The sequence below is a fragment of the Taudactylus pleione genome, unplaced genomic scaffold (assembly GCF_031769625.1).
Source record: "Taudactylus pleione unplaced genomic scaffold, aTauple2 ptg000206l, whole genome shotgun sequence".
NCBI classification, from domain to species: domain Eukaryota; kingdom Metazoa; phylum Chordata; class Amphibia; order Anura; family Myobatrachidae; genus Taudactylus; species Taudactylus pleione.
The window spans coordinates 4,639,831-4,662,105 of NW_028284608.1; the positions used below are offsets into that span (position 1 = coordinate 4,639,831).

At 45.5% G+C, this 22,275-nt stretch overlaps 1 protein-coding gene across 1 annotated transcript in view; it reads left to right on the forward strand.

Moving 5' to 3' along the window:
* The window catches only part of ACYP2 (acylphosphatase 2), a 219,756-nt gene that overhangs the window by 10,085 nt on the left and 187,396 nt on the right, over window positions 1–22,275 (forward strand). The window contains exons 2-3 of the mRNA XM_088478068.1: window positions 4,275–4,291; window positions 11,340–11,449. Of these exons, the coding sequence (XP_088334194.1) occupies window positions 4,275–4,291; window positions 11,340–11,449 (127 nt within the window). The remainder of the gene's footprint in view (window positions 1–4,274; window positions 4,292–11,339; window positions 11,450–22,275) is intronic.

Consider the following 22,275-nt stretch of genomic DNA (forward strand, 5'->3'; position numbering starts at 1 on the left):
ACGCCACCTCCAGGTGGCGTTATTATCACAGGGCTTCCCCCGGTATTTTTTTACAATTTATTTTTAGTAACTATGGTCGGATCACATTTCCCATTACAATTATGGGAAATGCGATCTGCTTTACTAAAAATAAGTGATAATTAGGGGTTGGAGTAGAATTTTACTAATTCTACTCCAATTGCCCTATAGTAACTACAGGTGATACTAAAATATGTGAAAAGGGTGTGAAAACACCCTTTTTCACTTTATTTTAGTAAAAATAATGTTAATAAATAGAGCCCTAAAGGTTTCTGTAATATGTAGCCTAAATTGTACAATAATTTGTTTTAGTGACTTTAAGGTACCACTAGAATGTGCTATTATGCTTAATTTGTGAAAATCACCAAGAAAATACTTAATTTACATAACAACCAAAGGGATTAATTCTGAATAAATGTGCAACTTCCATATGAACATCTTTGACAACGTCACTGCAGTCAGGGCCACATTAAGTTTTGTGAGGGCCTCAGGGCAACTAACTTGTAGGGGCCCCAACCCAGGTCCGCCATCAGGGGGGGAAAGCCGGGCCTCCACTCCCCGGGCCCAGAGAGAGAAGGGGCCCGGGTGGCAGTGGCAAGTAAAGTCATCAGCGCTGTGGCATGTAAACACTGGAGCTGGCATGAGCCAATCATAGCTCGCAGAACGGCAAGCAATCACAGCAGCCTATCCTGATTGGCTGCTGTTCCGACTCCATTTACAGCTCGCGGAATGGAAGGCTATCAGAAGCGGCTGCTCTGATTGGCTGCCGTTCTCCGAGCTATGATTGGCTCACGGCCAGCTCCATGGCTCACATGCCGCAGCGGCACACTGATGGTCTCTCTGCCTGACTGCCACCCAGTGCATTCTTCGCCCATCTTTCTCAGGACAGGAAGTGCCATGAAAAGAACAGGTAGGTTGTTCCTGCCTTGTGCCCCTTGCAAGTCCAGCCAGCCTTACCTGCACTGCCCCCTTAGTCCAGCCAGCCTGCCCACCCCCTAGTCCAGCCAGCCATTCTGCCTTCTCTGCATTGTCCCCTCAGTCTAGCCAGACTTCCCTGCACTGCCCCCTAGTCCAGCCAGCCTGCAACACCCCCTAGTCCAGCCAGCCATTCTGCCTTCTCTGCATTGTCTCCCCAGTCTAGCCAGACTTCCCTGCAGCCCCCCATTGCAACCCTGCCTATTTTGTCAGTACCGGGTCCCACAATTTGTGATGGCAGCCCTGCCCCAACCAATAATATTGTAAATATGATATGCTGGCGACCAGTGGCAGATTTTACCCAGTAAAATCCGCCACCGCCAGTGGGTCCTTTAGCTTCAATGGCAGTGGCTTCCCATTGGAAGCACTACCTGCCAATCACACACAGGACAGGCAGTCCCAGGCGGAGGTGTTTTCTTCCCCTGGGACTGCCAGTCTGGGCTGTGATTAGCAGAGAGCGTGCTTCCTGTGGGAATCCACTCCTTTGCCTTTCAGGCAGCCCTTCCAGGCTTCTAGGGGCTGCAGCCGATGCAGTCCCTAGAAACCGGTGTTTTATCTATTTAAGCTCCAGTTCCGGTGCCTGCCAGATCCATTGAAGATCCAATGCCGGCGCTTAGAATCCTGTAAACGTAATTCTGACGGTGAAAAAAACAATGCATGCAGATAAGTATTCTAACCCTTTCCCTAATCCTAATCCACCTTTCCCACAGCCTAACTCTAACCCTCCCCTACCGCAGCCTAAGCCAAACCGCCCACCCGCAGCCTGAGCCTAATCCTCCCCTCCCGCAAACCCTAACCCTCACCTCCAGCAGCCTAACCATAACCCTCCCGTAGTGCTTAACCCTAATACTCACCGCTAGGATTGCAGCCATTGAGCATACGGCGCAAAGATTCTGACCACCGGCATTGTGTGCGCCGCGATGCCGACTACCAGTGTCGGACTGGGGCATGAAGAGTCCACAGGGGGAATGCAGTGATGGGGGCCCATACTTAGGAGTGTGGCCAGCCTTCAGAGGGGGTTGTGGCCAGCCTTCAGAGGGGGTTGTGGCCAGCCTTCAGAGGGGGGTGTGGCCAGCCTCCACAGTGGCTTGGCTAACCATTAAAGAGTGCATGGTTCGTGCCCCTTTAAAAATATACAAATAGTAAATACTGGTAGTGCATGTACGATAATGTACAGTACCAGATTAATAACAGCAATAGTTTTTTGATTGTACAATATAATGTAATATATGTATAATGTATAGTTCAAGTGTACAGTCAGGAACCTGATCCCTAGTTGAGGGGGTGGGCCCTCAGACAGTGGGGCCCACCGAGGGTTTCCCCTTTACCCTTGCGGGCCAGTCCGACCCTGCCAACTGCATCCCCTTGACAGAACATATTATAGACACACTGCTGCAAACCCAAAGCGGTACGCTTCCAGTGCACTCCGTAAGTGAGGTCCATAGTAGTTTGAGCTCTCACAGCCCACTCCCTTCCTTAGATTTATAACATGCTTATAACAATATTTTTTTATTTGCCTGCTGCTTGCCAGTAAAGTACTTTATCTAACCTCTTTACAACCTCTCTGAGCTAGGCAACCCATTAATATGCTGGGCGTACACAAAATATCTTCTGTGAATAATATTACTAAACACACACAGAGAAGAGGAAATCGATGCAGGAAATGAAATCATAGCAAAGTTCTACGATCATTTAGAACAATTGTAACTGTCAATTCTGTGGATATTATGACACACTAGATTCTGGGTGGGTAAAACATCATTTGTGTAATATTAATGGGCTGAATCCTGGTGTTTACAATGTAACGCAGCTGGTGATGAAACACGCGTCTGACAATATTAGTAAAGCCACACAAGTGAATGAGGGCTGGATGATGAATAATGAGAATGGAGAGATGGGACAGGCTACACACAAGTGTCTGTAACCTATTGGCATACTTGCCTACCCTCCCGATTTGGTCGGGAGCGTCCTGAAAATTGGGTGTCGCTCCCGGGCCATCCAGGAAGGCAGGCAAGCCTCATGCAAGCTGACGACCTCTCCTGCCCCTCCCTCCGCGTGACAGGGAGGTGGCTAGGGAGACGCGCGGATATGGTCCTTCTTGTGGACGTGTGTTATGGGAGCATCGCTGGTGTGTCACTGAAGTGGTTGTGTACACAGATGCTTCATCGTTCACATAGGAGGCCATACGTAGATGGAAAGTCTGAACCTACCATAGCGCTGGTGCAAGTATTGATGTTGCGAGCTATGCTGGCATCTAAAGACACGCCAAGCGGTATTACTAAATGTAGAAATACTCAAAGTGGGCATCTCAGTCCTTGCACATGCAGACGCACAGTTGTACACCAGGGAAGGGCTTTGCATAAAGTCACAGACAGACGACTGCCAATAAATGCAGCCATGTCCCCACCAATGCTCTGCCCACTGCCACTTTGCCACACTTGTATATCAGTGCAGCCACAGGGGCACATTGGGAAGTGGGAGAGCGGAGACTTCAGGTGTGGCCAGCAATAGCGGGCAGAGAGGGAAATTGGTAGGGGTGGGTGATCGCACTAATCTCCACCCCTCCCCTGGAGCCACTGCCCTGTGCTGAGTTTTTTTGAGAGTGGGCATGGCCACACTTCCTGGATTTGGTCACACCCCCCCAGTACCCAGGCTCCTCAAAGCTCTCGATGGCACTGCCTATTCATTATCAAGGGCTGATAATCAAGTATTTAACTCGCGGTGGATACTAACGTACCGGTGCAATTTGCTCCAGTGCGGGGTCAGCTGCTCCGAAAAGTACTTACACTCCTAGGGGGAAGAGAAATCCGAATAGGTTCCAACAAGAAGGAGTGGGCCTCTGGGAACTAACGCTATCTTTCAGTATTCAGAGTTTGCTGAATATGGGGGCGGCCACATTGGGCCCCTAACAATGAGTGGTCCCGTTTATTTTTCACACATGTGAAAAATAGTGTTTCCACATTTGTGTAACAGGCCCATGAGGGTTGATGAATAGGCCCCTTGATGCAATGCAATTTTTGTAGCTTTGCATACAGCCCACTTCCCTAATGAAGGGGATGGCACCATGATTGAGTGATTTGCAACACTGCGCACCCCAAACTTACCAGTTGCAACTCCCCTTAGAAATAAAGTAAACAAGTATGCCTGGGCTGTTTGAAATGTTGACTGCTACTATATATAATGTAACTTTTGCTGTGTGGTCAGTTATAACCAATCTACAAAATTAAAATTTACATTCTACTGTATAAAGTAAAACACTTCTCTTTTGTTTCGTCTTACAGGTGTGTGCTTCAGAATGGTAAGATTTACATAACTTACTGATTCATACCGTATATCTAATACTACTGTCAGTAACTAATATGGTGAGACAATAGAGATCATATACAACAAGGTGGCACAAAGTAAAAGAGCTCTTCAGCTATAAAGCAGGGTGGCATGATATACAGGGGAAAGGACAAATGTTAGTTTTGGATGATGGACATATTATACATGCCTACTCTCCTGAAAATCGCAATCCCAAATATCTCCTGCATCCCGCCCACTTCCTAGTGTAGTGGGCAGAATGGGGAGATTTCACTGGGAATTTTCGGGTCTGTGAGTAGGGGGCGGAGCTAAAACGACGTGGATCGCATCATTTAGCACCGTCCCCTACCAGCGGATTGGTGCGTTTCCCTGTGTTATTTACGTATACATTCTGGCCCCGCCCCCCAAAGTAATCAACAGAATCTGCTCCCCAGGCTTATCCCAGGGAGGAGATATATAATGTCGGCAAGTATGCATTGGAGTGGTCTTTCCCAATGCATCATTTTCTAGTCTCAAATATGGCCCAGATTTGGTGCAAAATACAAACACATTGGGGCATACTTGCCGACTACTTTTTTTCCCTCCCCAGAAGAAGCAGCTGGGTGGCAATGGTGGGCGGGACATGACGGTCCGTGTCATTAAGACCCGCCCCCCTGTAAATTGCCATGTTTCGAGCAAATTTAAATAGGGGGCGGGGCCAAATGACACGATTCTTGCAGAATCGCGTCATTAAGCCCCGCCCCATACACGGGAACCCATGATCGCCACGGAAATTCTCCCCATTATGCCAACTTCACTAGGAAGTGGGCAGGAATATGGGAGAAATGCCTACTCTACCGGGGGTGCTGGGGGTTACCCGAAAAATTGGGAGCCTCCTGCGACTTCTGGGAGAGTAGGCATGTATGCATTGGGGAGATGTATCAAACCTGGACAGGTGGAGAAGTTCCCCCAAACAACCAATCATCCTGTAGCTATAATTTTATAGAATATACTAAGTAAAATGATAGCTAGGAGCTGATTGGTTGCTATAGACAACTCTTCTTCTGTCCGTCTCTCTGTGTAGCCCCGCTCCACATTCTATGTAGCCCCCTTCCAAATATCTGTAATTTTTAATATTTGTCACACTTATTTGTTTCATGTATTCAAACAAAACTGAATTTCAGGCAAGACTATCTAAGTATGCACAAAATACAGTTTTTAATTGACTATTTCAAATTTTTTAAAGAAAAAAATAACCCAACTCTATAAACTATGTGAAAATTGAATTGCCCCCCCTAAATATAACAATTGCTAGTGCCACCATTAGCAGCAACAACTGCAACCAAATGACTCCAATAATTGGAGGTCAGTTGTTCATATAACTGTGGGGGTATTTTGACCCACTTTTATCTGCAGAATTACTTTAATCCAGCCACTTTGGGGGTTTTTGAGTATGAACTGCCAAAAGAATCTAAAGTCTATTCAAGTCAGGACTTTGACTAAGCCTGTCCAAACCTTAATTTTGTTTCTTTTGAGCCATTCAAGGGTGAACTTGCTCTTGTGCTTTGGATCGTTGTCTTGCTGCATAACCCATCGTGCTTGAGCTTCAGATCATGGACTGATGACCGATATTCTCCGTCGGATTATTCTGGTAGAGAGCAGAATTCACGATTCCATCAGTTATGGCAAGTTGCAAAGCATCCCCACACTACTTCCACCATATAAGACTGTTAGTATGATGTTCTTATTGTAAAATTCCATGTTAGCTTTACACCAGATGTAACAGGATCCAGGTCTTTCAAAAAGTTAATTTTTTGGCTCACCAGTTGATAGAACATTGTCAATGTGTTTTTGGCCACTGTGAGACAAGCCTTTATGTTCCTTCTGGGTAGCAGTGATTTTTGCCTTCCAATTCTCCCATGAATTCTATTTTTGGCCAATCTCCAATCTCTTATGGTGGAATCATAAACACTGACATTAATACTTCTTTTCCACCAAAAACCCAGGTCCGACCTGGGTTTTCAGACATGGTTCCAACCCAGGTCAGACACCGTTTACACAGCACCATTGATCTGGGTTATTCTCAGGTCAACCCCATTCACACTGAACCTGGGTCTGCCTTGCTAACCTTGTGAGGTCATAAAAAGTGGGAGGTGACTGCTCCACAACCACCAATCAGCTAATTTTTAGGCATGACCCAAATCGGATAACCCGGGTTGCACCGTTTACACTGCACTATTACCCAGGTCCATCCTGGGTCCGACCCTGGTAGCTACCTGGGTTGGATTGCCAGGTCACTTGACCCGGGTTGTTTTTCAGGGACCCTTTTACACTGAGCTGCGACCTGTGTAGACCCAGCAATAACCCAGGTTTTTGCTCTGGTGCCAAAGGGGTATTACTGAGGCAAGCGAGGCCTACACTTCCTTTGGGTTCTTTTGTGACTTCCTGGATGAGTTGTTGATTCGCTCTTGGAGGAATTTTGGTAGGCCAGCCACTCCAGGGAAGATTCACCACTGTTCCAAGATTTCTCCATTTGGACATAATAGACCTCACTGTGAATTGCTGAAGTTCCAGAGCCTTATAAATGGCTTTGTATCCCTTTGATGATTCAATAACTTCCTTATACTTTCTGGAATTTCTTGTGATAGAGGCATACTGTGCTGCAATTAAATTTGGTTCACTGATTGAATAACTAAGGAGTCAATTACTTTTTCACCCAGGGCCAGATGGTGTTGGATAACTTTTTTCCTTCAATAAATTAAATAATAGTTTAAAAACTGTGGGCCCCATTTATCAACTAATCTACTGTAAATGCCAGCAGCATATTTCGTTTAGTATCGCAGTGATACTAACAAGTATGCCACTGGTATTCATCATTACTTACCCCTCCAGTGAGGTCCAGCGACAATCGCCCTCCTCAGTGGCATCTTCAGCTCTGTTGTTTGAAGCCTATTGCTGCCAGCAAGGGGTTTTTGTGTCATACTTACACAGAAACCCGGCGGAGACCCGGCAGTGCCTGGAGGGCTACGCTGAGGCCGGAAAGGCTGCTGCTGGGTCCCAAATGCCGGCAATGGGGACCGCATTGCTCTCGCCATCTAAAGATGGTGAGAGCGATGCAGTGACAAACCACGGTATTCTTAGATTACTGGTGTTTGTTAAATATTGAAAGCATGCCATAATAACCCCTTTAGCGAGTGCTAAAGAGGTTATGGGGTCTATTTACTAAGCACTGTTAGGAGACAGAGTGAACAGTGATAAGGTGCCAGCCAATCAGCTCCCAACTGTCATTTTTCAAACACAGCCTGTGAGATGACAGTTAGGAGCTGATTGGCTGGCACCTTATCACTTTTCACTCTGTCTACTAACACTGCTTAGTAAATAGACCTCATAATATGTATCTTTGAATAGGGCCCTGTATTTTGTGTTTACTCAGGTTGTCTATGTTTTATATTCAATTCTGTTTGAAGATCTGAAACAATTAAATGGGACAAATTAGCAGAAATAGTAGAGATCAGGAAAAAAAATTTCATGCCACTATATTGTCCTCCCTCTCGCTCACCACTTGTCTGTTTTCCAGCTCTGTATTTCTTGTATGCTAAAACTATGGGGCTTATCCAAACAGGTGCGGGGCTTACCACTCAGGGAAAAGCTCCAGGCCCCACGCCTGGAGCTATTCAATTATTCTGCATTTTCCCCACACGGTAAACTCTCATACAATGTATGGTAACCCATAGATTCAGGGTAAAATGCAGAATCTATGGGGCAGATTCAATTGCAGCGCTGGTCCAATTCAATTGCCGGGGATTCCTCGCGCGCGATTCCCCGCAGTCGGACTTTATCTCGCAGCACCTGGTGGTGCGAGTTAAAATCCATGTTATTTGGCCTCGCGCGGGGGAAAAACACATTGATTGCGCGGAATCCATGTGCTTACGCGCGTGAGTCCCAATTTTACAGCGCCGGGAAAAGTCTATTTAATTGAATAGCTTTTCCCCACGCCGCAGGGAATTTGCACGGCAATTAGTCGCGTGGAAACAACCCCGCGGATAATTCAATCTGCCCCTATGTGTTTCCCTGCACGTTAAATCCAATAGGGTGCACTTTAACGCTGACTTTTCCACACAGCTCCTGAGGTTGCAAAGAAAAGTGCTCCCTTGGGGCTTAATGCATTGGGGATACAGGACCTCAGTAAATTGGTCCGAGCGAACAATTAGCCGCTGGGAAAACGCTGTGGCTAATTGGATGTGCCCCTTATTGGTCTAATGGTCAAATAGCGACCCTTGCATAGTTACACAAAGGGAGATGTATCAAACCTTCTAAAGGTGGGGAAGTGGACAAGTGTAGAAGGTTCCCATAGCAACCAATCAGCTTCTAGCCAGCATTTTATAGAATGTGCTTGATAAATGCTACCTGGATGCTAATTGGTTGCTATGGGTAACTTCTGCACTTGTCCACTTCTCCAGTCTTTAGAAGAATTAATATATTTCCCCCACAGATTCATTTCACATCACATTTGTTGTAATAGGAGTTCATCTTATTCTTGAACTCCTCCACCACACACTTCATAGTTTTAATAAAATAATAAAGAGATGAATTTAATTATAATTAATATAATATATATTCATTAATGAAATGTAACTGAAACATATTGAATGTACTTTAGACACATATATTTACTGAAATTTAATTTTGACCAATAGACCGAGATCTAATAATATCATCACTAATAAACACAACGGGTGCTAGTTTGGCCAGTGCTGGTATTATTATTATAGTATATCTGTAATAAGTCACTAGTGGTGGGGTGTTGGTAGGTGAGTCGTACCTGTTTCCCTGCAGAAGTCGTCAAACCCGGCCTTTCAAATAGTCTTTGACCTGCTGCTGCTCTTGGATTCTGTAGTGGTTAGGCAGAGAGATGGGAACCCCCCAAAAACCCCTGACAAGTCACTACACGTGTGGACAGTGACAAAATGTTTTATTTTGCCTGAATGGTAGATCACTGTAATGTTAATTCAATATACACAGTTTAGCAATATGACTTTGTTAACAGTAAACTCAGTTTCACGCACAGTATAGTTTAACCTTTCATAATAAGTTATAGCAATATTACAAAGAACAATACAATGACGATAAACGCTCTAATATCTCACAAATAATCTAACAATCTGGCATTACCATTAGGAAATAACAGGAAGTTCTGCAACAGATAGTTTTCCCTTAATGTAGTCTCGCTCAAATAACACCTATTGCACCAAAGTCTTAATGGCTACAGGCAGAAAGCAAAAGAGTTCTCTCCACACTTTTTACTGGGAATGTCAATGTATTACTATTATCCACAAAGTGGTGGCACTGAGAGAATATCTTAAATGTATCCAGACTAATGGTCACGTTGCTTTCAATGACTTCTGGATGGTAGAATATATATATGTATAACTCTTCTGTCCTTCATAACTGTATGCAAAGGGAGGAACACCCTGTTCTCTTGATTGTCTGCTAACAGAATGTATATATCACAGTTCTGTTCTTGGATTGAGTTAACAGAGGTAAAGTATTTCAATTAGGTTAACTGTGTACTATGCAGGCTGTTATTGTGACCAGTTCATTAAACAGCATGAATCCCAAGTCACATACAATGCACACCACTGGTTACTATAGACTGGTAGCTGGTTGCTTTGCTTTCTTAAGGTAAATATCCCTTGGTAGCAAAGGGAGGGAAAATAAATCTTGGATAAAGTTCAGTTTATAGTGCTGTAAGGGTTGTTACTCACTGTGCCTTACTGAGTCTTTCATAATAGATAATGGGAGCCACAGTACACTTTAGGATATCACTGTGCCTGCGATCACTGCACCTGCTCCTTCTTCATTTGTCTCACTGGGAGTCTCTTACTTCATATTGCTGGCTACTTGCTGCCCACTGCGTCCTCTGACCTGGCAGTGCAGCTTCTTCACTTTCCTGGCTTGGCTTCTGGTCACAGCCCTGCAAACAATCCCAGGTGCTGCACTCCTCACAGCCTACGTCTCAGTTCCCTCACACACCAGACATGTGCTCTCTCAGCCAGTCTCAGTTCCCTCACACACCAGACATGTGCTTTCTCAGCCAGTCTCAGTCCCCTCACACACCAGACATGTGCTTTCTCAGCCAGTCTCAGTTCCCTCACACACCAGACATGTGCTCTCTCAGCCAGTCTCAGTTCCCTCACACACCAGACATGTGCTCTCTCAGCCAGTCTCAGTTCCCTCACACACCAGACATGTGCTCTCTCAGCCAGTCTCAGTTCCCTCACACACCAGACATGTGCTTTCTCAGCCAGTCTCAGTTCCCTCACACACCAGACATGTGCTTTCTCAGCCAGTCTCAGTTCCCTCACACACCAGACATGTGCTCTCTCAGCCAGTCTCAGTTCCCTCACACACCAGACATGTGCTTTTTCAGCCAGTCTCAGTCCCCTCACACACCAGACATGTGCTTTCTCAGCCAGTCTCAGTTCCCTCACACACCAGACATGTGCTCTCTCAGCCAGTCTCAGTTCCCTCACACACCAGACATGTGCTTTCTCAGCCAGTCTCAGTCCCCTCACACACCAGACATGTGCTCTCTCAGCCAGTCTCAGTTCCCTCACACACCAGACATGTGCTCTCTCAGCCAGTCTCAGTTCCCTCACACACCAGACATGTGCTTTCTCAGCCAGTCTCAGTTCCCTCACACACCAGACATGTGCTTTCTCAGCCAGTCTCAGTCCCCTCACACACCAGACATGTGCTCTCTCAGCCAGTCTCAGTTCCCTCACACACCAGACATGTGCTTTCTCAGCCAGTCTCAGTCCCCTCACACACCAGACATGTGCTTTCTCAGCCAGTTTCAGGGTCCTTCTCTCTCCTCCCCTTTTTGTTACAGTTTTTAGTCTGAGCTCACTAGTGAAGCACACTCTTCCAGATTTCCTGGGTCCTAGTGCACCTCCTCACTTAAGTTCCAGAACATTCTCCAGCTCAGGGCAACATACAAATGTCCACATATATGGGGGTCTTTACAGGGTATCACATATCTACCTCTTGTCACTTTGCTGCAGTACACAGAGGATGAGGCCAGAAGGATTGGCGTAGTTGGGTGGGTGAAAAACACGAGACAAGGCACCGTAGTGGGGCAGGTCCAGGGTCCGGAAGAAAAAGTCAGTTCCATGTAAGTATGAAAAAATATTCAATATCGTAAGTATTACGGTAAACCACTTACACAATTAAGTTTTAACATTTGTGTAAAATAAAATATAGTTGAACTTTATAATGTGTTTGTTAGGAAACTACCTTCATTACTTTATTGTTCTGCTCCTCATGTACTTATATACTCAGTTTCAATATCTTGAGAGCAAAATGTGATCTCCCCTTTCAATTGACAATACCCGTTCTGATCAAGCCCAGTGTAACATGAATTATTTATTTTTCCTGTAAGTACTGTAGCGTTATATAAGTATTTAAAACAGAGTTCATTCTGGTGACTAGTGTACAATACAGACTCCATCCTGATGGCCAGTATACAATACAGACTCCTTTCTGATGGCCAGCATACAATACAGACTCCAATTATCATGGCTAGAGTACAATGTACATGTACATTTTTATGGCTAGTACACATTGCAGCTTCCCCATTCAAGTGTCTAGTGTACATTACAGGCACCAACCTATTGTATAATAAAGTCCCCTCACGGGGATGTTTAGTGTGTGATACAGGCTACTCCCAATTCGGATAGCTAGTGTACAATGTAAATTACTCACATCCTGGTGGTTAGTGTACAACACAAACATCTCCCCATACTGGTGGTTAGTGTACAGGTGACAACACAAGAGAGCGGTGAGTACATGTGCGGGACTCCGCCTATACTACGTAGCATTAACCTTTCCTCTCACCTCCTTACCTCTCACTGTTGACTACATAGCATCTCCCTTGGGGGACGTATGACAAAAGCCTAAAAGCAGAGATCATATGGTGAGCCAATCCCTGAAGGAGACGCTGACACCCCACAGTGAAAGAAGGAGGGAGGTATTTACATTTTCATTCACTGAAGACTGCATAGCGGCCTTTCGGGGAACGTATGAGAGTTGCCTACAGCACAGGACATGCAGAAAGTTTGTCCCTGCAAGATAAACTGGCTCCCCACAGTGAACAAGGGAGGAAGCATGATACAGGTGCTAAACACACCTATCTGGGTATATATAGAGATTCAGATGTTTTATGAGTCCAATAAATTGGTTGTTGTTTTTATAATACAGACTAAAGTTATCCTTTATAAAACAAATCCCAGTCAGTTGAGCGCACTTTACATTTGCATTTATATATTGTCTAATAGAAGTGGACCCCTCTTTATTAAGTGCTGCCACAGATTGTGAACCCGTTCCAAACAACTCAGTTTATCCTAATTAAGTTTTAAATTAGAAACTGTGTTTGAAAAATTACAGTTAGGAGCTGATTGGTTGGTACTTTATCTCTCTCCAAGGCTTTGTACATCTACCCCTGGAGGAGTGATATTGGAAAACCAATTTAAAATGAAAATTCCATGTAGTGTCTGGTACAATATCATGATTGTCACAATTTCAATTTTCGAGATTTCTCCTGTCATTAACATGTCTAAATTACCTACATGAAGCTCCCTGGTTCCCTTTACAGGCAGCGCTTGACATGTTTGCAAGGGCTCACACAAGATGGCACCAGTACTGTTTCCATTGGCAAAAACATTCTATGGGCTGCACCAATATTCACGAGTCTGTAGAAGAACACTGCTTAGTAAATAGACCCCTGAGTTATTCTTTGTGCATTAGGGATGTTCTGGTTCCTTCCTAGTCAATTAGTATTCTGCATTGTTGAGTGGTTCAGTTCACAAAATGGCTGCCACCTCTGTGTAGGCGTTTAGTGTCCTACCAAGTCTCTCTGTACATAGAAATATTTTTTAAAAAAGGGAAATCATCCTAACACAATCATATTATTACAATTGTTCATAATTATCTAATTTAAATTGGAGATGAGCTGTTCAGTTTTGGCTCAAATTACATCTGTGCCAAGATGTCTGTGAAAGATGACGTTTTATCTCGTTTCGAAATTCAAACTTGGTGGGAAGATCCGAGCCAAAATCGAACCGCTCATCTCTGATTTAAATACTCTGGTGATTGATTTCACATTGTAGTTTGAGGAAAGTTTTCCTTTGAACGTTGTTTACCACATGAATATTCAGTAACGTCACATAGCCTGCAGGTGGTGCTGTCTTTTGTTTCTGTCTTTGGAAGTATTTAGGGCTCTATTTACTACAAAATATGCATTTGTAATGCAGATTGTAGTGTGATATTATTGACTGAATTTGCATTGCGAATTCAGGCAATATCACAGGGAATTGCTACAAATCCCTTGCAGGGACAGAGCTTGCGAAAAAGCTCTGTCCCTGCGAATCCTGTCCGCACACTAGTCACGGTATTTTTGCAAAAAATACCGTGACAAAGTGCCGACGCATGCGCCGACCGACCATCGCTGCTACCCCCGGCACTAAGCCCCGCCCCCGATGCTAAGCCCCACCCACGAATCGCAGACACCCCCCCCCCCCGCAACCCCCCTCCCTCAATAGCACTTACCTGCAGTCATCGTTGCTCCGGTGATGTCCTCCATGCCTCCAGTCAGCTGATATCCCATACTGCACTGGGACATGGTCACCTGATGACCGGGCCGCAATGCACTATGGGAGACCAGCTGACCGGAGGGAGAACATCACCGGAGGCCCGATCACCTTTTTCACTTTATTTTAGTAAAAATAATGATAATAAATAGAGCCCTAAGGGGACCATTTATTAAGGATCGCATTTTGCAATGCGATCAGGGCATGCAGTATCGCCCATGATCGCATTGCAAAATGCGATCATACCGGCCGAATGTATGACCCGGCACATGCACGGAGACGGGCTCCGAAAAGAGCCCGTCCCTGCGATGTGGCCGGAGCGCATTCCGGGCTGCTGCGCATGCGCAGTCCCGTGGACTGCACATGAGCGGCGCCCATTGCCGGCGGAGGGATCTGGAAGATCCCTCCGCCGGCTCAAATGCGGTAAGTGCCCATAGGACACAGCGGCTAACGCTATCTGCAGATGGCGTTAGCTGCTGGGGTCAATATCGGGAATGCGAAGCATTCCCGATATTGATACATTTGGCAGCATCGCATCCCCCATAGAAACCTATGGGGGAGGCGGCTGCCGGCGGCAATGGAGGGATCGCAGCAGGTATCGGAGATACCTGCTGTGGTCCCTCCTTCATACATTCGGGGGATACTAAGTATTTGAGGTAAACCCCCGAAAACAGGTGTTTTCGGGGAATTTACCTCAAATGATCTTTGATAAATGGGCCCCTTAACGTTTTAAGTTTAACTAGGAAAAATATACATTTAAATGAATCAATCCAAAGCACTTCATTGCCTAAGTTGTCTCTATATTACAGAGGCTATTCTGTGTTAGATTATACCATTGCTTTATTGGAAAGTCACTTAGGGCCAGATTCATTACAGATCGCTATTGCGATCGCAGCACCTTTATTCGCATGCAGGTCTGCTGTAAAAATATGCTAATGAATGCTATCGCAATGTCGTCGCACTGCCAGCATGCAGATGCCCACTGCCTCCCACTACCACTATCTCACATCTGTAATATCTCTGTATGTACATTGGATACATCGAGTACCATCGGCCCCTCACGCTCAATTACATCAGACCTGACCTTACTTAGAAATTGCTAACCCCGTTGGACACAGTAAATACTCAAGCTGCGTATGCCGTCGCAGTGGCTAATTTATGCACGCCCATGTAACGGCATTCAAATGGACAGGCATGCCTGCGTTTCTCCAGCAACTCCCCCGTCACAACCCCCCAAAGCTGAATACCTGTCACTCACTCTGCGATGGCGTACCGTGCTCTGCGTAGCGGCAGTGCGATCACAGTATAGCCTTCGCGCATTGCATGCGCAGTACGCAACAATTGGCCAACTGCGTACGCTGTTGCAGTTGTGATCTGTAATGAATCAGGCCCTTAGTTTGTATACAAAATAGTTGTTGGCGATTTTCTTGTGCTGTGCATGTAAAAAATGAATACGCATGAATTACAGCCAATTTATGGCTGAATGTAGCATACACACAATTTCCAAGTGAATTGGTAGTCTGCATTTTGGTGTAAACAATAAAATGGCTGCTCAGCTTTGCTCAGTAATGAACTGATGATGGGTTATTTTGTAAGAAAGTTAAAAACTGTGAGCACACAACGCAGACGCCTATTTGTGACACCAAATGCCTAATTTTTCACATATGCAACTGCTTTTGTCAGCAGTCCAACACTGAGGTGGGGAATGTGCATTTAGGGGTGCCTGTGCCTGTTTAGAAGTAGGCTGCAGAATGTGTTTTCTCACAACTAAAGGATTTTTTTTCTTTTTAAAGGACATTTTATAACTTTGAAAAGATGTAAAAGGACTATGGGCAGGATGTACTGAGGTTGCGGTGACCATTCCACCAGTCACTGCAACCTTACTAATCGCATATGTACTAACATATGCCATTAGTATCGCAAAGGACAGCTCTTGCGATAAGAGGGTGAGGGGGTCTACGTGGGACCCTGCCCCCTCCGAGCCCTGGGAACTTCCTGCTGGTGACCTGTGCAGGAAGTCCCGGGCTCCTCCTCCTCCTCCCTGCACCCGGAAGAAGATTAGGAGAAGGAGGAGGCGGAGGAGCATGGAGCAGTACGCAGGACACTCAGGTGAGTGAGGGCCAGGGCTGGGCGGCGAGACGGCATCAGGTGCAGGGTGCAGTAAGAAGCCCATAGGCTTCTACAGTGTAACACCAGGTTGTACTGGCATTACCCTCTGTACCGATAATAGGGTGACCTGGGCTTAGTACATATGGATATGTGGTAAAAACCCCGAAAATGGGTTTTTACAAATCACTCCTGCTTTCTTTCAGTGTAGAACTCATAGTTATAGCTCAGCAACCTGCTGAATGTGGGCTTTGTTGAAAGCAATAATATGAGCTTTCAGTTATCAAATCAAATAGCTGGTATATAAAGAGTGTTACCCTAAACCTGGGAAAGACGAGTCCTTCCGGTATCTACGGTTGGATGATAAACAGGTGGTGTTGAGTGTCGGACTGGGGCATGAAGGGCCCATCAGGGAGTGCAGTAGGGACCTAAGCTTTAGGGGCGTGGCCAGCCACCTCAGAGGGACTTAGTCAGCCAACCATTAGAGAGGACATGCAAGAACATGGCCCTTTTATAAAGGAGGGAACAAGGGTATGTCATGACCACTGACTTTAATTGGCAGCAGGGCTTAAGTTTGGTGTAGTTTCCATAGAAACATACCAAACTCTCTAATTCACAGGTTCTCAAACTTGGTCCTCAGGACCCCAAACAGTGCACGTTTTTCAGATCTCCTCACAGAATCACAAGTGAAATAATTAACTCTACCTGTGGAACTTTTAAAATGTGCCAGTGAGTAATGACTATACCTGTGCACCTGCTGGGTGACCTGGAAAATGTGACCGGTGTGGGGTACTGAGGACCGAGTTTGAGAACCTCTGCTCTAATTCATCCATGATCCTGCTTCATCAAGTTATTGATCTCTAGAGGAGGGGGTGGGGCCTTTAGGCACTGGGGCCCACCAGGGAGTTCCCCCGTACACCTGTGGGCCAGTCCGACCCTGGTGGTATTCATGATTCTCCAGCTGTTTGAGTAAGATCCAAACGCCTGCACTTTCCCAGGTCACACTGCAGGTATAATGATAAGTAGCTGATGCAGATGAATGATGCCTTCTAGCGTGTTACTGTGCGGAAACACTATTCTGAAAGGAAAAAACAACTTTAAGGAAAGTATTGCAGCACAGAAATGTGTCAGTAAAAGACTGCATTAATATACTGTCATTTAATTGCTATTAATGGTACATTAGAGTTTCTTTAATTGTAAGATCAGTTATTTGTATTTGTCTATAAAGCAGACCTAACTCTTATACAAATGCTCATGGCAGTCGGCATATGGGGTGAGAGTGGCGCAGTTTCAAATGCCGCCTCAGGCTTTGAATAATCATATCCCATTAGTGTCACAGAATTTCCAGCCAATCACATTTAATTTGTTTATTCGTAAATGCAAGATTGCAAGTACTAGGCAGAGTAAGCTGTACAGTTTTATATCTGATTTTCATAAGAATGGAATATTTGTTGCTATCTACGTTGCATACAAGCTGTTACCACGTTGTTACATTTTTCACACTGTGATATATCCTCTTTAAATACAATACAATGAATACATTTGAGAGTTATTACAGTTAATATTTAAAGAACACATCGTGTTGGTACTTCTTCTACATTCCCTAAAGCCCGGTGCCACAACTCCCGGCACTGAAGGAAGACAGAGAGGCAAATATTTATCAAACAGGACGTTTTCACAGAATTTAGGGCTTTTGCCTACTAATAATGGTGGGTACACACTACACGATATGCTCCCTGAGCGATATCGTCTAGTGTGTCCCTGGCAGGGTGTGCTCAATGTCGTTCATGACATTGAGCATAGCCACTGAACGATATCATTAACGATATCGTTCAGCGCCGGGCTCTCTCCCCCATTCCCCAACATGCAGCAACCTGACTAGATCGTCAGGTTGGCCTGCATGTCAGCCCGATGAACGATGATGACGAACGACCCGCGGGGACGCGTGTCGTCGTTATCGTTCATCGTTTTGGGGTTAAAATGGACGATAAAGTGGACGACTGATCGATAACGATATCGTTCAGTCATCCACTTTATCGCCCAGTGTGTACGCACCTTAAGAGTTCCCATCCTGGTGAAGGCTATACCTAGGGATGATATTATCGGGAGCAGTCTGCAATGCTTCCCCATGGAGGAGTATTTATCATGGACAACTATATTACGTACTTCAGCGGTTCTTTGATAGTTTTGTCATCTCGGAATGGCGTTACCCGGGGATGTCCATAGAAAAATATTATGCAAATATATAATTTATTTTTTATTTTATTTTTAGGAATCTGTAACTAGGAGCTTGAGTCCGGCTTATAATCCCAGTGTGAATGCGGTAGCCGGTAAACTGGCTCATGCATGCGTGGGATAGGCAATTTACTAGCCCAGTATTGCTCCACTGCCCCGGTGAAATATTTTTGATGAATAGCCGAAAAGATTCTTCAGTGCTGTTATAAGCAACTATACAAAATCTTCTTTTAGACCCCTGTGTTAGTACTGAGGAGGGTTCCCAGAGGGTGACACCTCCCTCCAGAGCCGTAACTAGACTTTTTGGTGCCCTGTGCCAGAGAGAGCATTGACGCCCCCCTTCCCCCCATTTTTTAAATAGGGACATAAGATAGTGCACCTGAAAAAGGGCCATGGCCTCATGGGGAAGGGCCAGGGAAGAGATAGGGGAGGCCAGGAGATGCTGGAGATAAAAGAAGAGGAAGCTACAAGTGAGAATGATAATAAATAGGAAAACTGACATGCCCAAACAGCAGCCCCTGCCCTGCGGTGCCCTGTACCACGGCACTGGTCGCACTACCATAGTTATGGCCCTGCCTCCCTCTACTCGCTATACATCCTGTCGAAATCTATTCCCAAATGTTTCCACTGAAATAACTGCGATTTCCAAGCTAAGTTTTTATTTTCTTTTAAATAAATTGATGCACTACAGAAATAATATTCGTGTTACAGATGACTTTTTAATGTTCTGCTCATTTCAGCAGCTGTTGTAAGTCCTAGTGGTAGAGAATTCCTAATTAGCTCTGAGACTGCAGATCAACCAGAAAGTTTCACCCCACACTTCTTACAATAAAAACATTCCAGAACAGTGAAAACATTTTGTGAAACTGATTAGCACAGCGGAACATTAAAAGCAATGCAAAATTCTGTTTGTATAAGGATGAAGAAGTTACAGGTTGTATGTTGTCATCGTGGCACCCAGTGCTGGTAATTTGTGGTTGGTGACTCCTAACTTATTACCTTGGACTGCATGGTAGCACCGATTGTTGGCTCTGGACACTGGATTCAACACAAGACAACTAGGGAACTGATTAGAGTTTAGCTCTTATCTGAAGGTCACAGGACACCAGCAGGAAATACAGTATGTGCCATGCTGGATATTGTAAGCAGGGTGGTGTTTATTACTCCTATATAGTCCTTACAAGGAATGTTATATACCCCTCTATGGCGGCACTTCACCACAGACCAAATGCATACTCAACATGCAACATCCTGGGTGGGATGCACTATACATTGCATTATTGATGCTGTACATCCTGACACTTATTGGGTACATACCGGTGCTAATTATGTACCCAAGGCAGGGTCGGAACTATGGGGGACGATGGAGGCGCCTGCCGCCGGGCTCCAGCACTGAAGGGGCACCTCCTCCATTGCCCACAATATATTCCCCCCACATAGGGCTGTAATTATGTACCTGGAGTGTACCGTCATGGCCGCTCAATACATGACACCTCTTCCCGGCACCTGAGAAGCTACCATAACCATATACTAGTAGAGAGCTCCGTGTCAGACCATCAGCTGCCCGTCCCACTCCGTCCTGGTGGCAGCTCTAGCAGCGGACCTGTGTGGCGGGCCCGAGCAAAAACGCGGCTGCAGATCTTCCAGGAGCTCAATGTCAACAAGGATGCACCAGACAGAGCTACGGGTAACAGGGCATGGCAGGCGGGGGCCTGGGGCACCACGGACTGAGTCTGGGGGCAGATCTTTGGTGGAGCAACTTCCTGGCATGTGAAGCAGTCGGCAATAGACTGGGCATTTTGTGATTTGTAGTTCCACCACATTAGCAGCCTTACAGTATTTTGGCTCAAACTCCACATCAGGTATTTTTCCCCTCCATCAGAGGTATCAGGAGGGCTCCTCACCCCACATCAGATGACTTTCGCCTCCATCAGGAGGACTCTGAGCCTCCTGCTAATTACACTATACAGGTCACTATCTTATCTGTGATTAACGCATAGCTGTATATACTCGAAAAAGGAGGGGAATGTCTTGCAAATTTACTTTAGTAAATAGGCCTAATAGAAACAAATTCACATACTCTATATTAGTGGTTTTGTGCGGATAGATAGATAGATAGATAACTATGAGATAGATAGATAGATAGATAGATAGATAGAACCAAATTATAACTTGCCTCCAGGCGTCTTGGATGAATTACACCAGTGACCCAATGAGCTGTCCATTGTGATAACAGGACTTCAGGTTTATGACCCAGAAATCCTATCTGTGCATGCGCCGTGGATGCGGGGGACAATCGGAGGGATCTGATTGGATCCCTTTCAGTGAACGTTGAGAAAAGAAGCCCACAGGCTTCTATTAGATGGTGTTGCCTAATGGGTCCAAGCTGGACCGGACCTGTACATATGGGAAATGCGGCCAGAATTGCGAAAACTGCAGTTTTCTGAGTTTTGGATGCATTTTAGCCTTAGTACATCCCACCCCCTGTCCCATAATGCTAGGTGATTATTATTTATTTTCTACCAGTTAGTTATATAGCGCACACATAATCCGCAGCGTTTTACATTGAATATTTGTCCATTCACATCAGTCCCTGTCCCAGTGGAGCTTACAATCTATATTCCCTATAACATGGACACACGCACACTAGGGTTATTTTTTGTTGTGAGCTATTTAACCTACCAGCATATTTATGGAGTGTGGAAGGAAATCCATGCAAGCACAGGGAGAAGATACAATAAAGTTACCTCTTCCTATTGTCATGTGGGGGTGGTAGATTCAGACACCTGCTTATAAATAAAAGCGTTTGACCACATCTATCAGGAGCTCATTTTGAAGCTGTGGTATGTACTGCTAGAGGTAGGGAGATAGACGTTGCAGTACCAGACCTAGGACCAGCTGTGTCTCCTGAGAGTTGGTTTGCACCACACTTGAGATCAGGGAATACTGTGTTACAAGGAGGCCCTAATCTCCTGCAGTTAGATGTTTTTTAACTCCCTGAGCCTTTCATGTTAGAGCCAGGGCCGGCACTTCCACTAGGCAAGCTTAGGCAGCTTCCTAGGGGCGCCGGCCACTAGAGGGCACCCGGCCCTCCGATCACCCCCCCCCATTTGCCAGGTGCCCACAGATATTGTGTTACCAGCGGGCACCCGGCTCCTTATCTATCCCCTCACCACGCGCCAGCAGCAACCGGAGGACGAAGCTCCGACTTCCGGATCCCGCAGTGCACTATGGGAGTGACGTCATATTTTTATTTAACACAAAACTTATCCGCCACTCCACCTCTGCAAAGTCATTTTCACCTGAGGGGCTAGATGAGTACGGGGGAAGCGGGGGGGGAGGCGGCCGGGTGCGCATGCAGAAGTTTTGCCTAGGGTGCCTAGAAGTCTAGCACCGGCCCTGGTTAGAGCTCCTCTACTGAGGGCAAGGGACTTAAAAAGTCTCAAAATATAGAACCATAGCTGTTCAAAGACGGTTGGTTCATAGTGGGTTTACTGGGAAAGCAGAAGGGGCCTAGCCACCCATTTGATTAATTATTAATTAACTTACAGTAGTAATAAGCAGACTCCTATTTGTTACCTTTTACAGATCACAGACCTCCAAGGTTGCACATAATAAACACACATTGGGGTATATTTACTAAAGTGAGAGTTTTTAGAAATGCAGACGTTGCCCATAGCAACCAATCAGATTCTACTTAACATTTAACTAGCACCTTCTAGTACACAGGTTCTAAAACTCGGTCCTCAGGACCCCAAATAGTACATGTCACAGAATTGCAAGTGAAATCATTAGCTCCACCTGTGGATCATTTAAATTGTTTCACTGAGTAATGAATACACCTGTGCACCTGCTGGGTGACCTGGAAAACGTGGCCTGTGTGGGGTCCTGAGGACCGAGTTTGAAAACCACTGTTCTAGAAGATAATGGCTAGAATCTGATTGGTTGCTATGGGCAACATCTCCACTTCTAAAAACTCACTTTCGTAAATATACCCCATTAAAACAAAAAT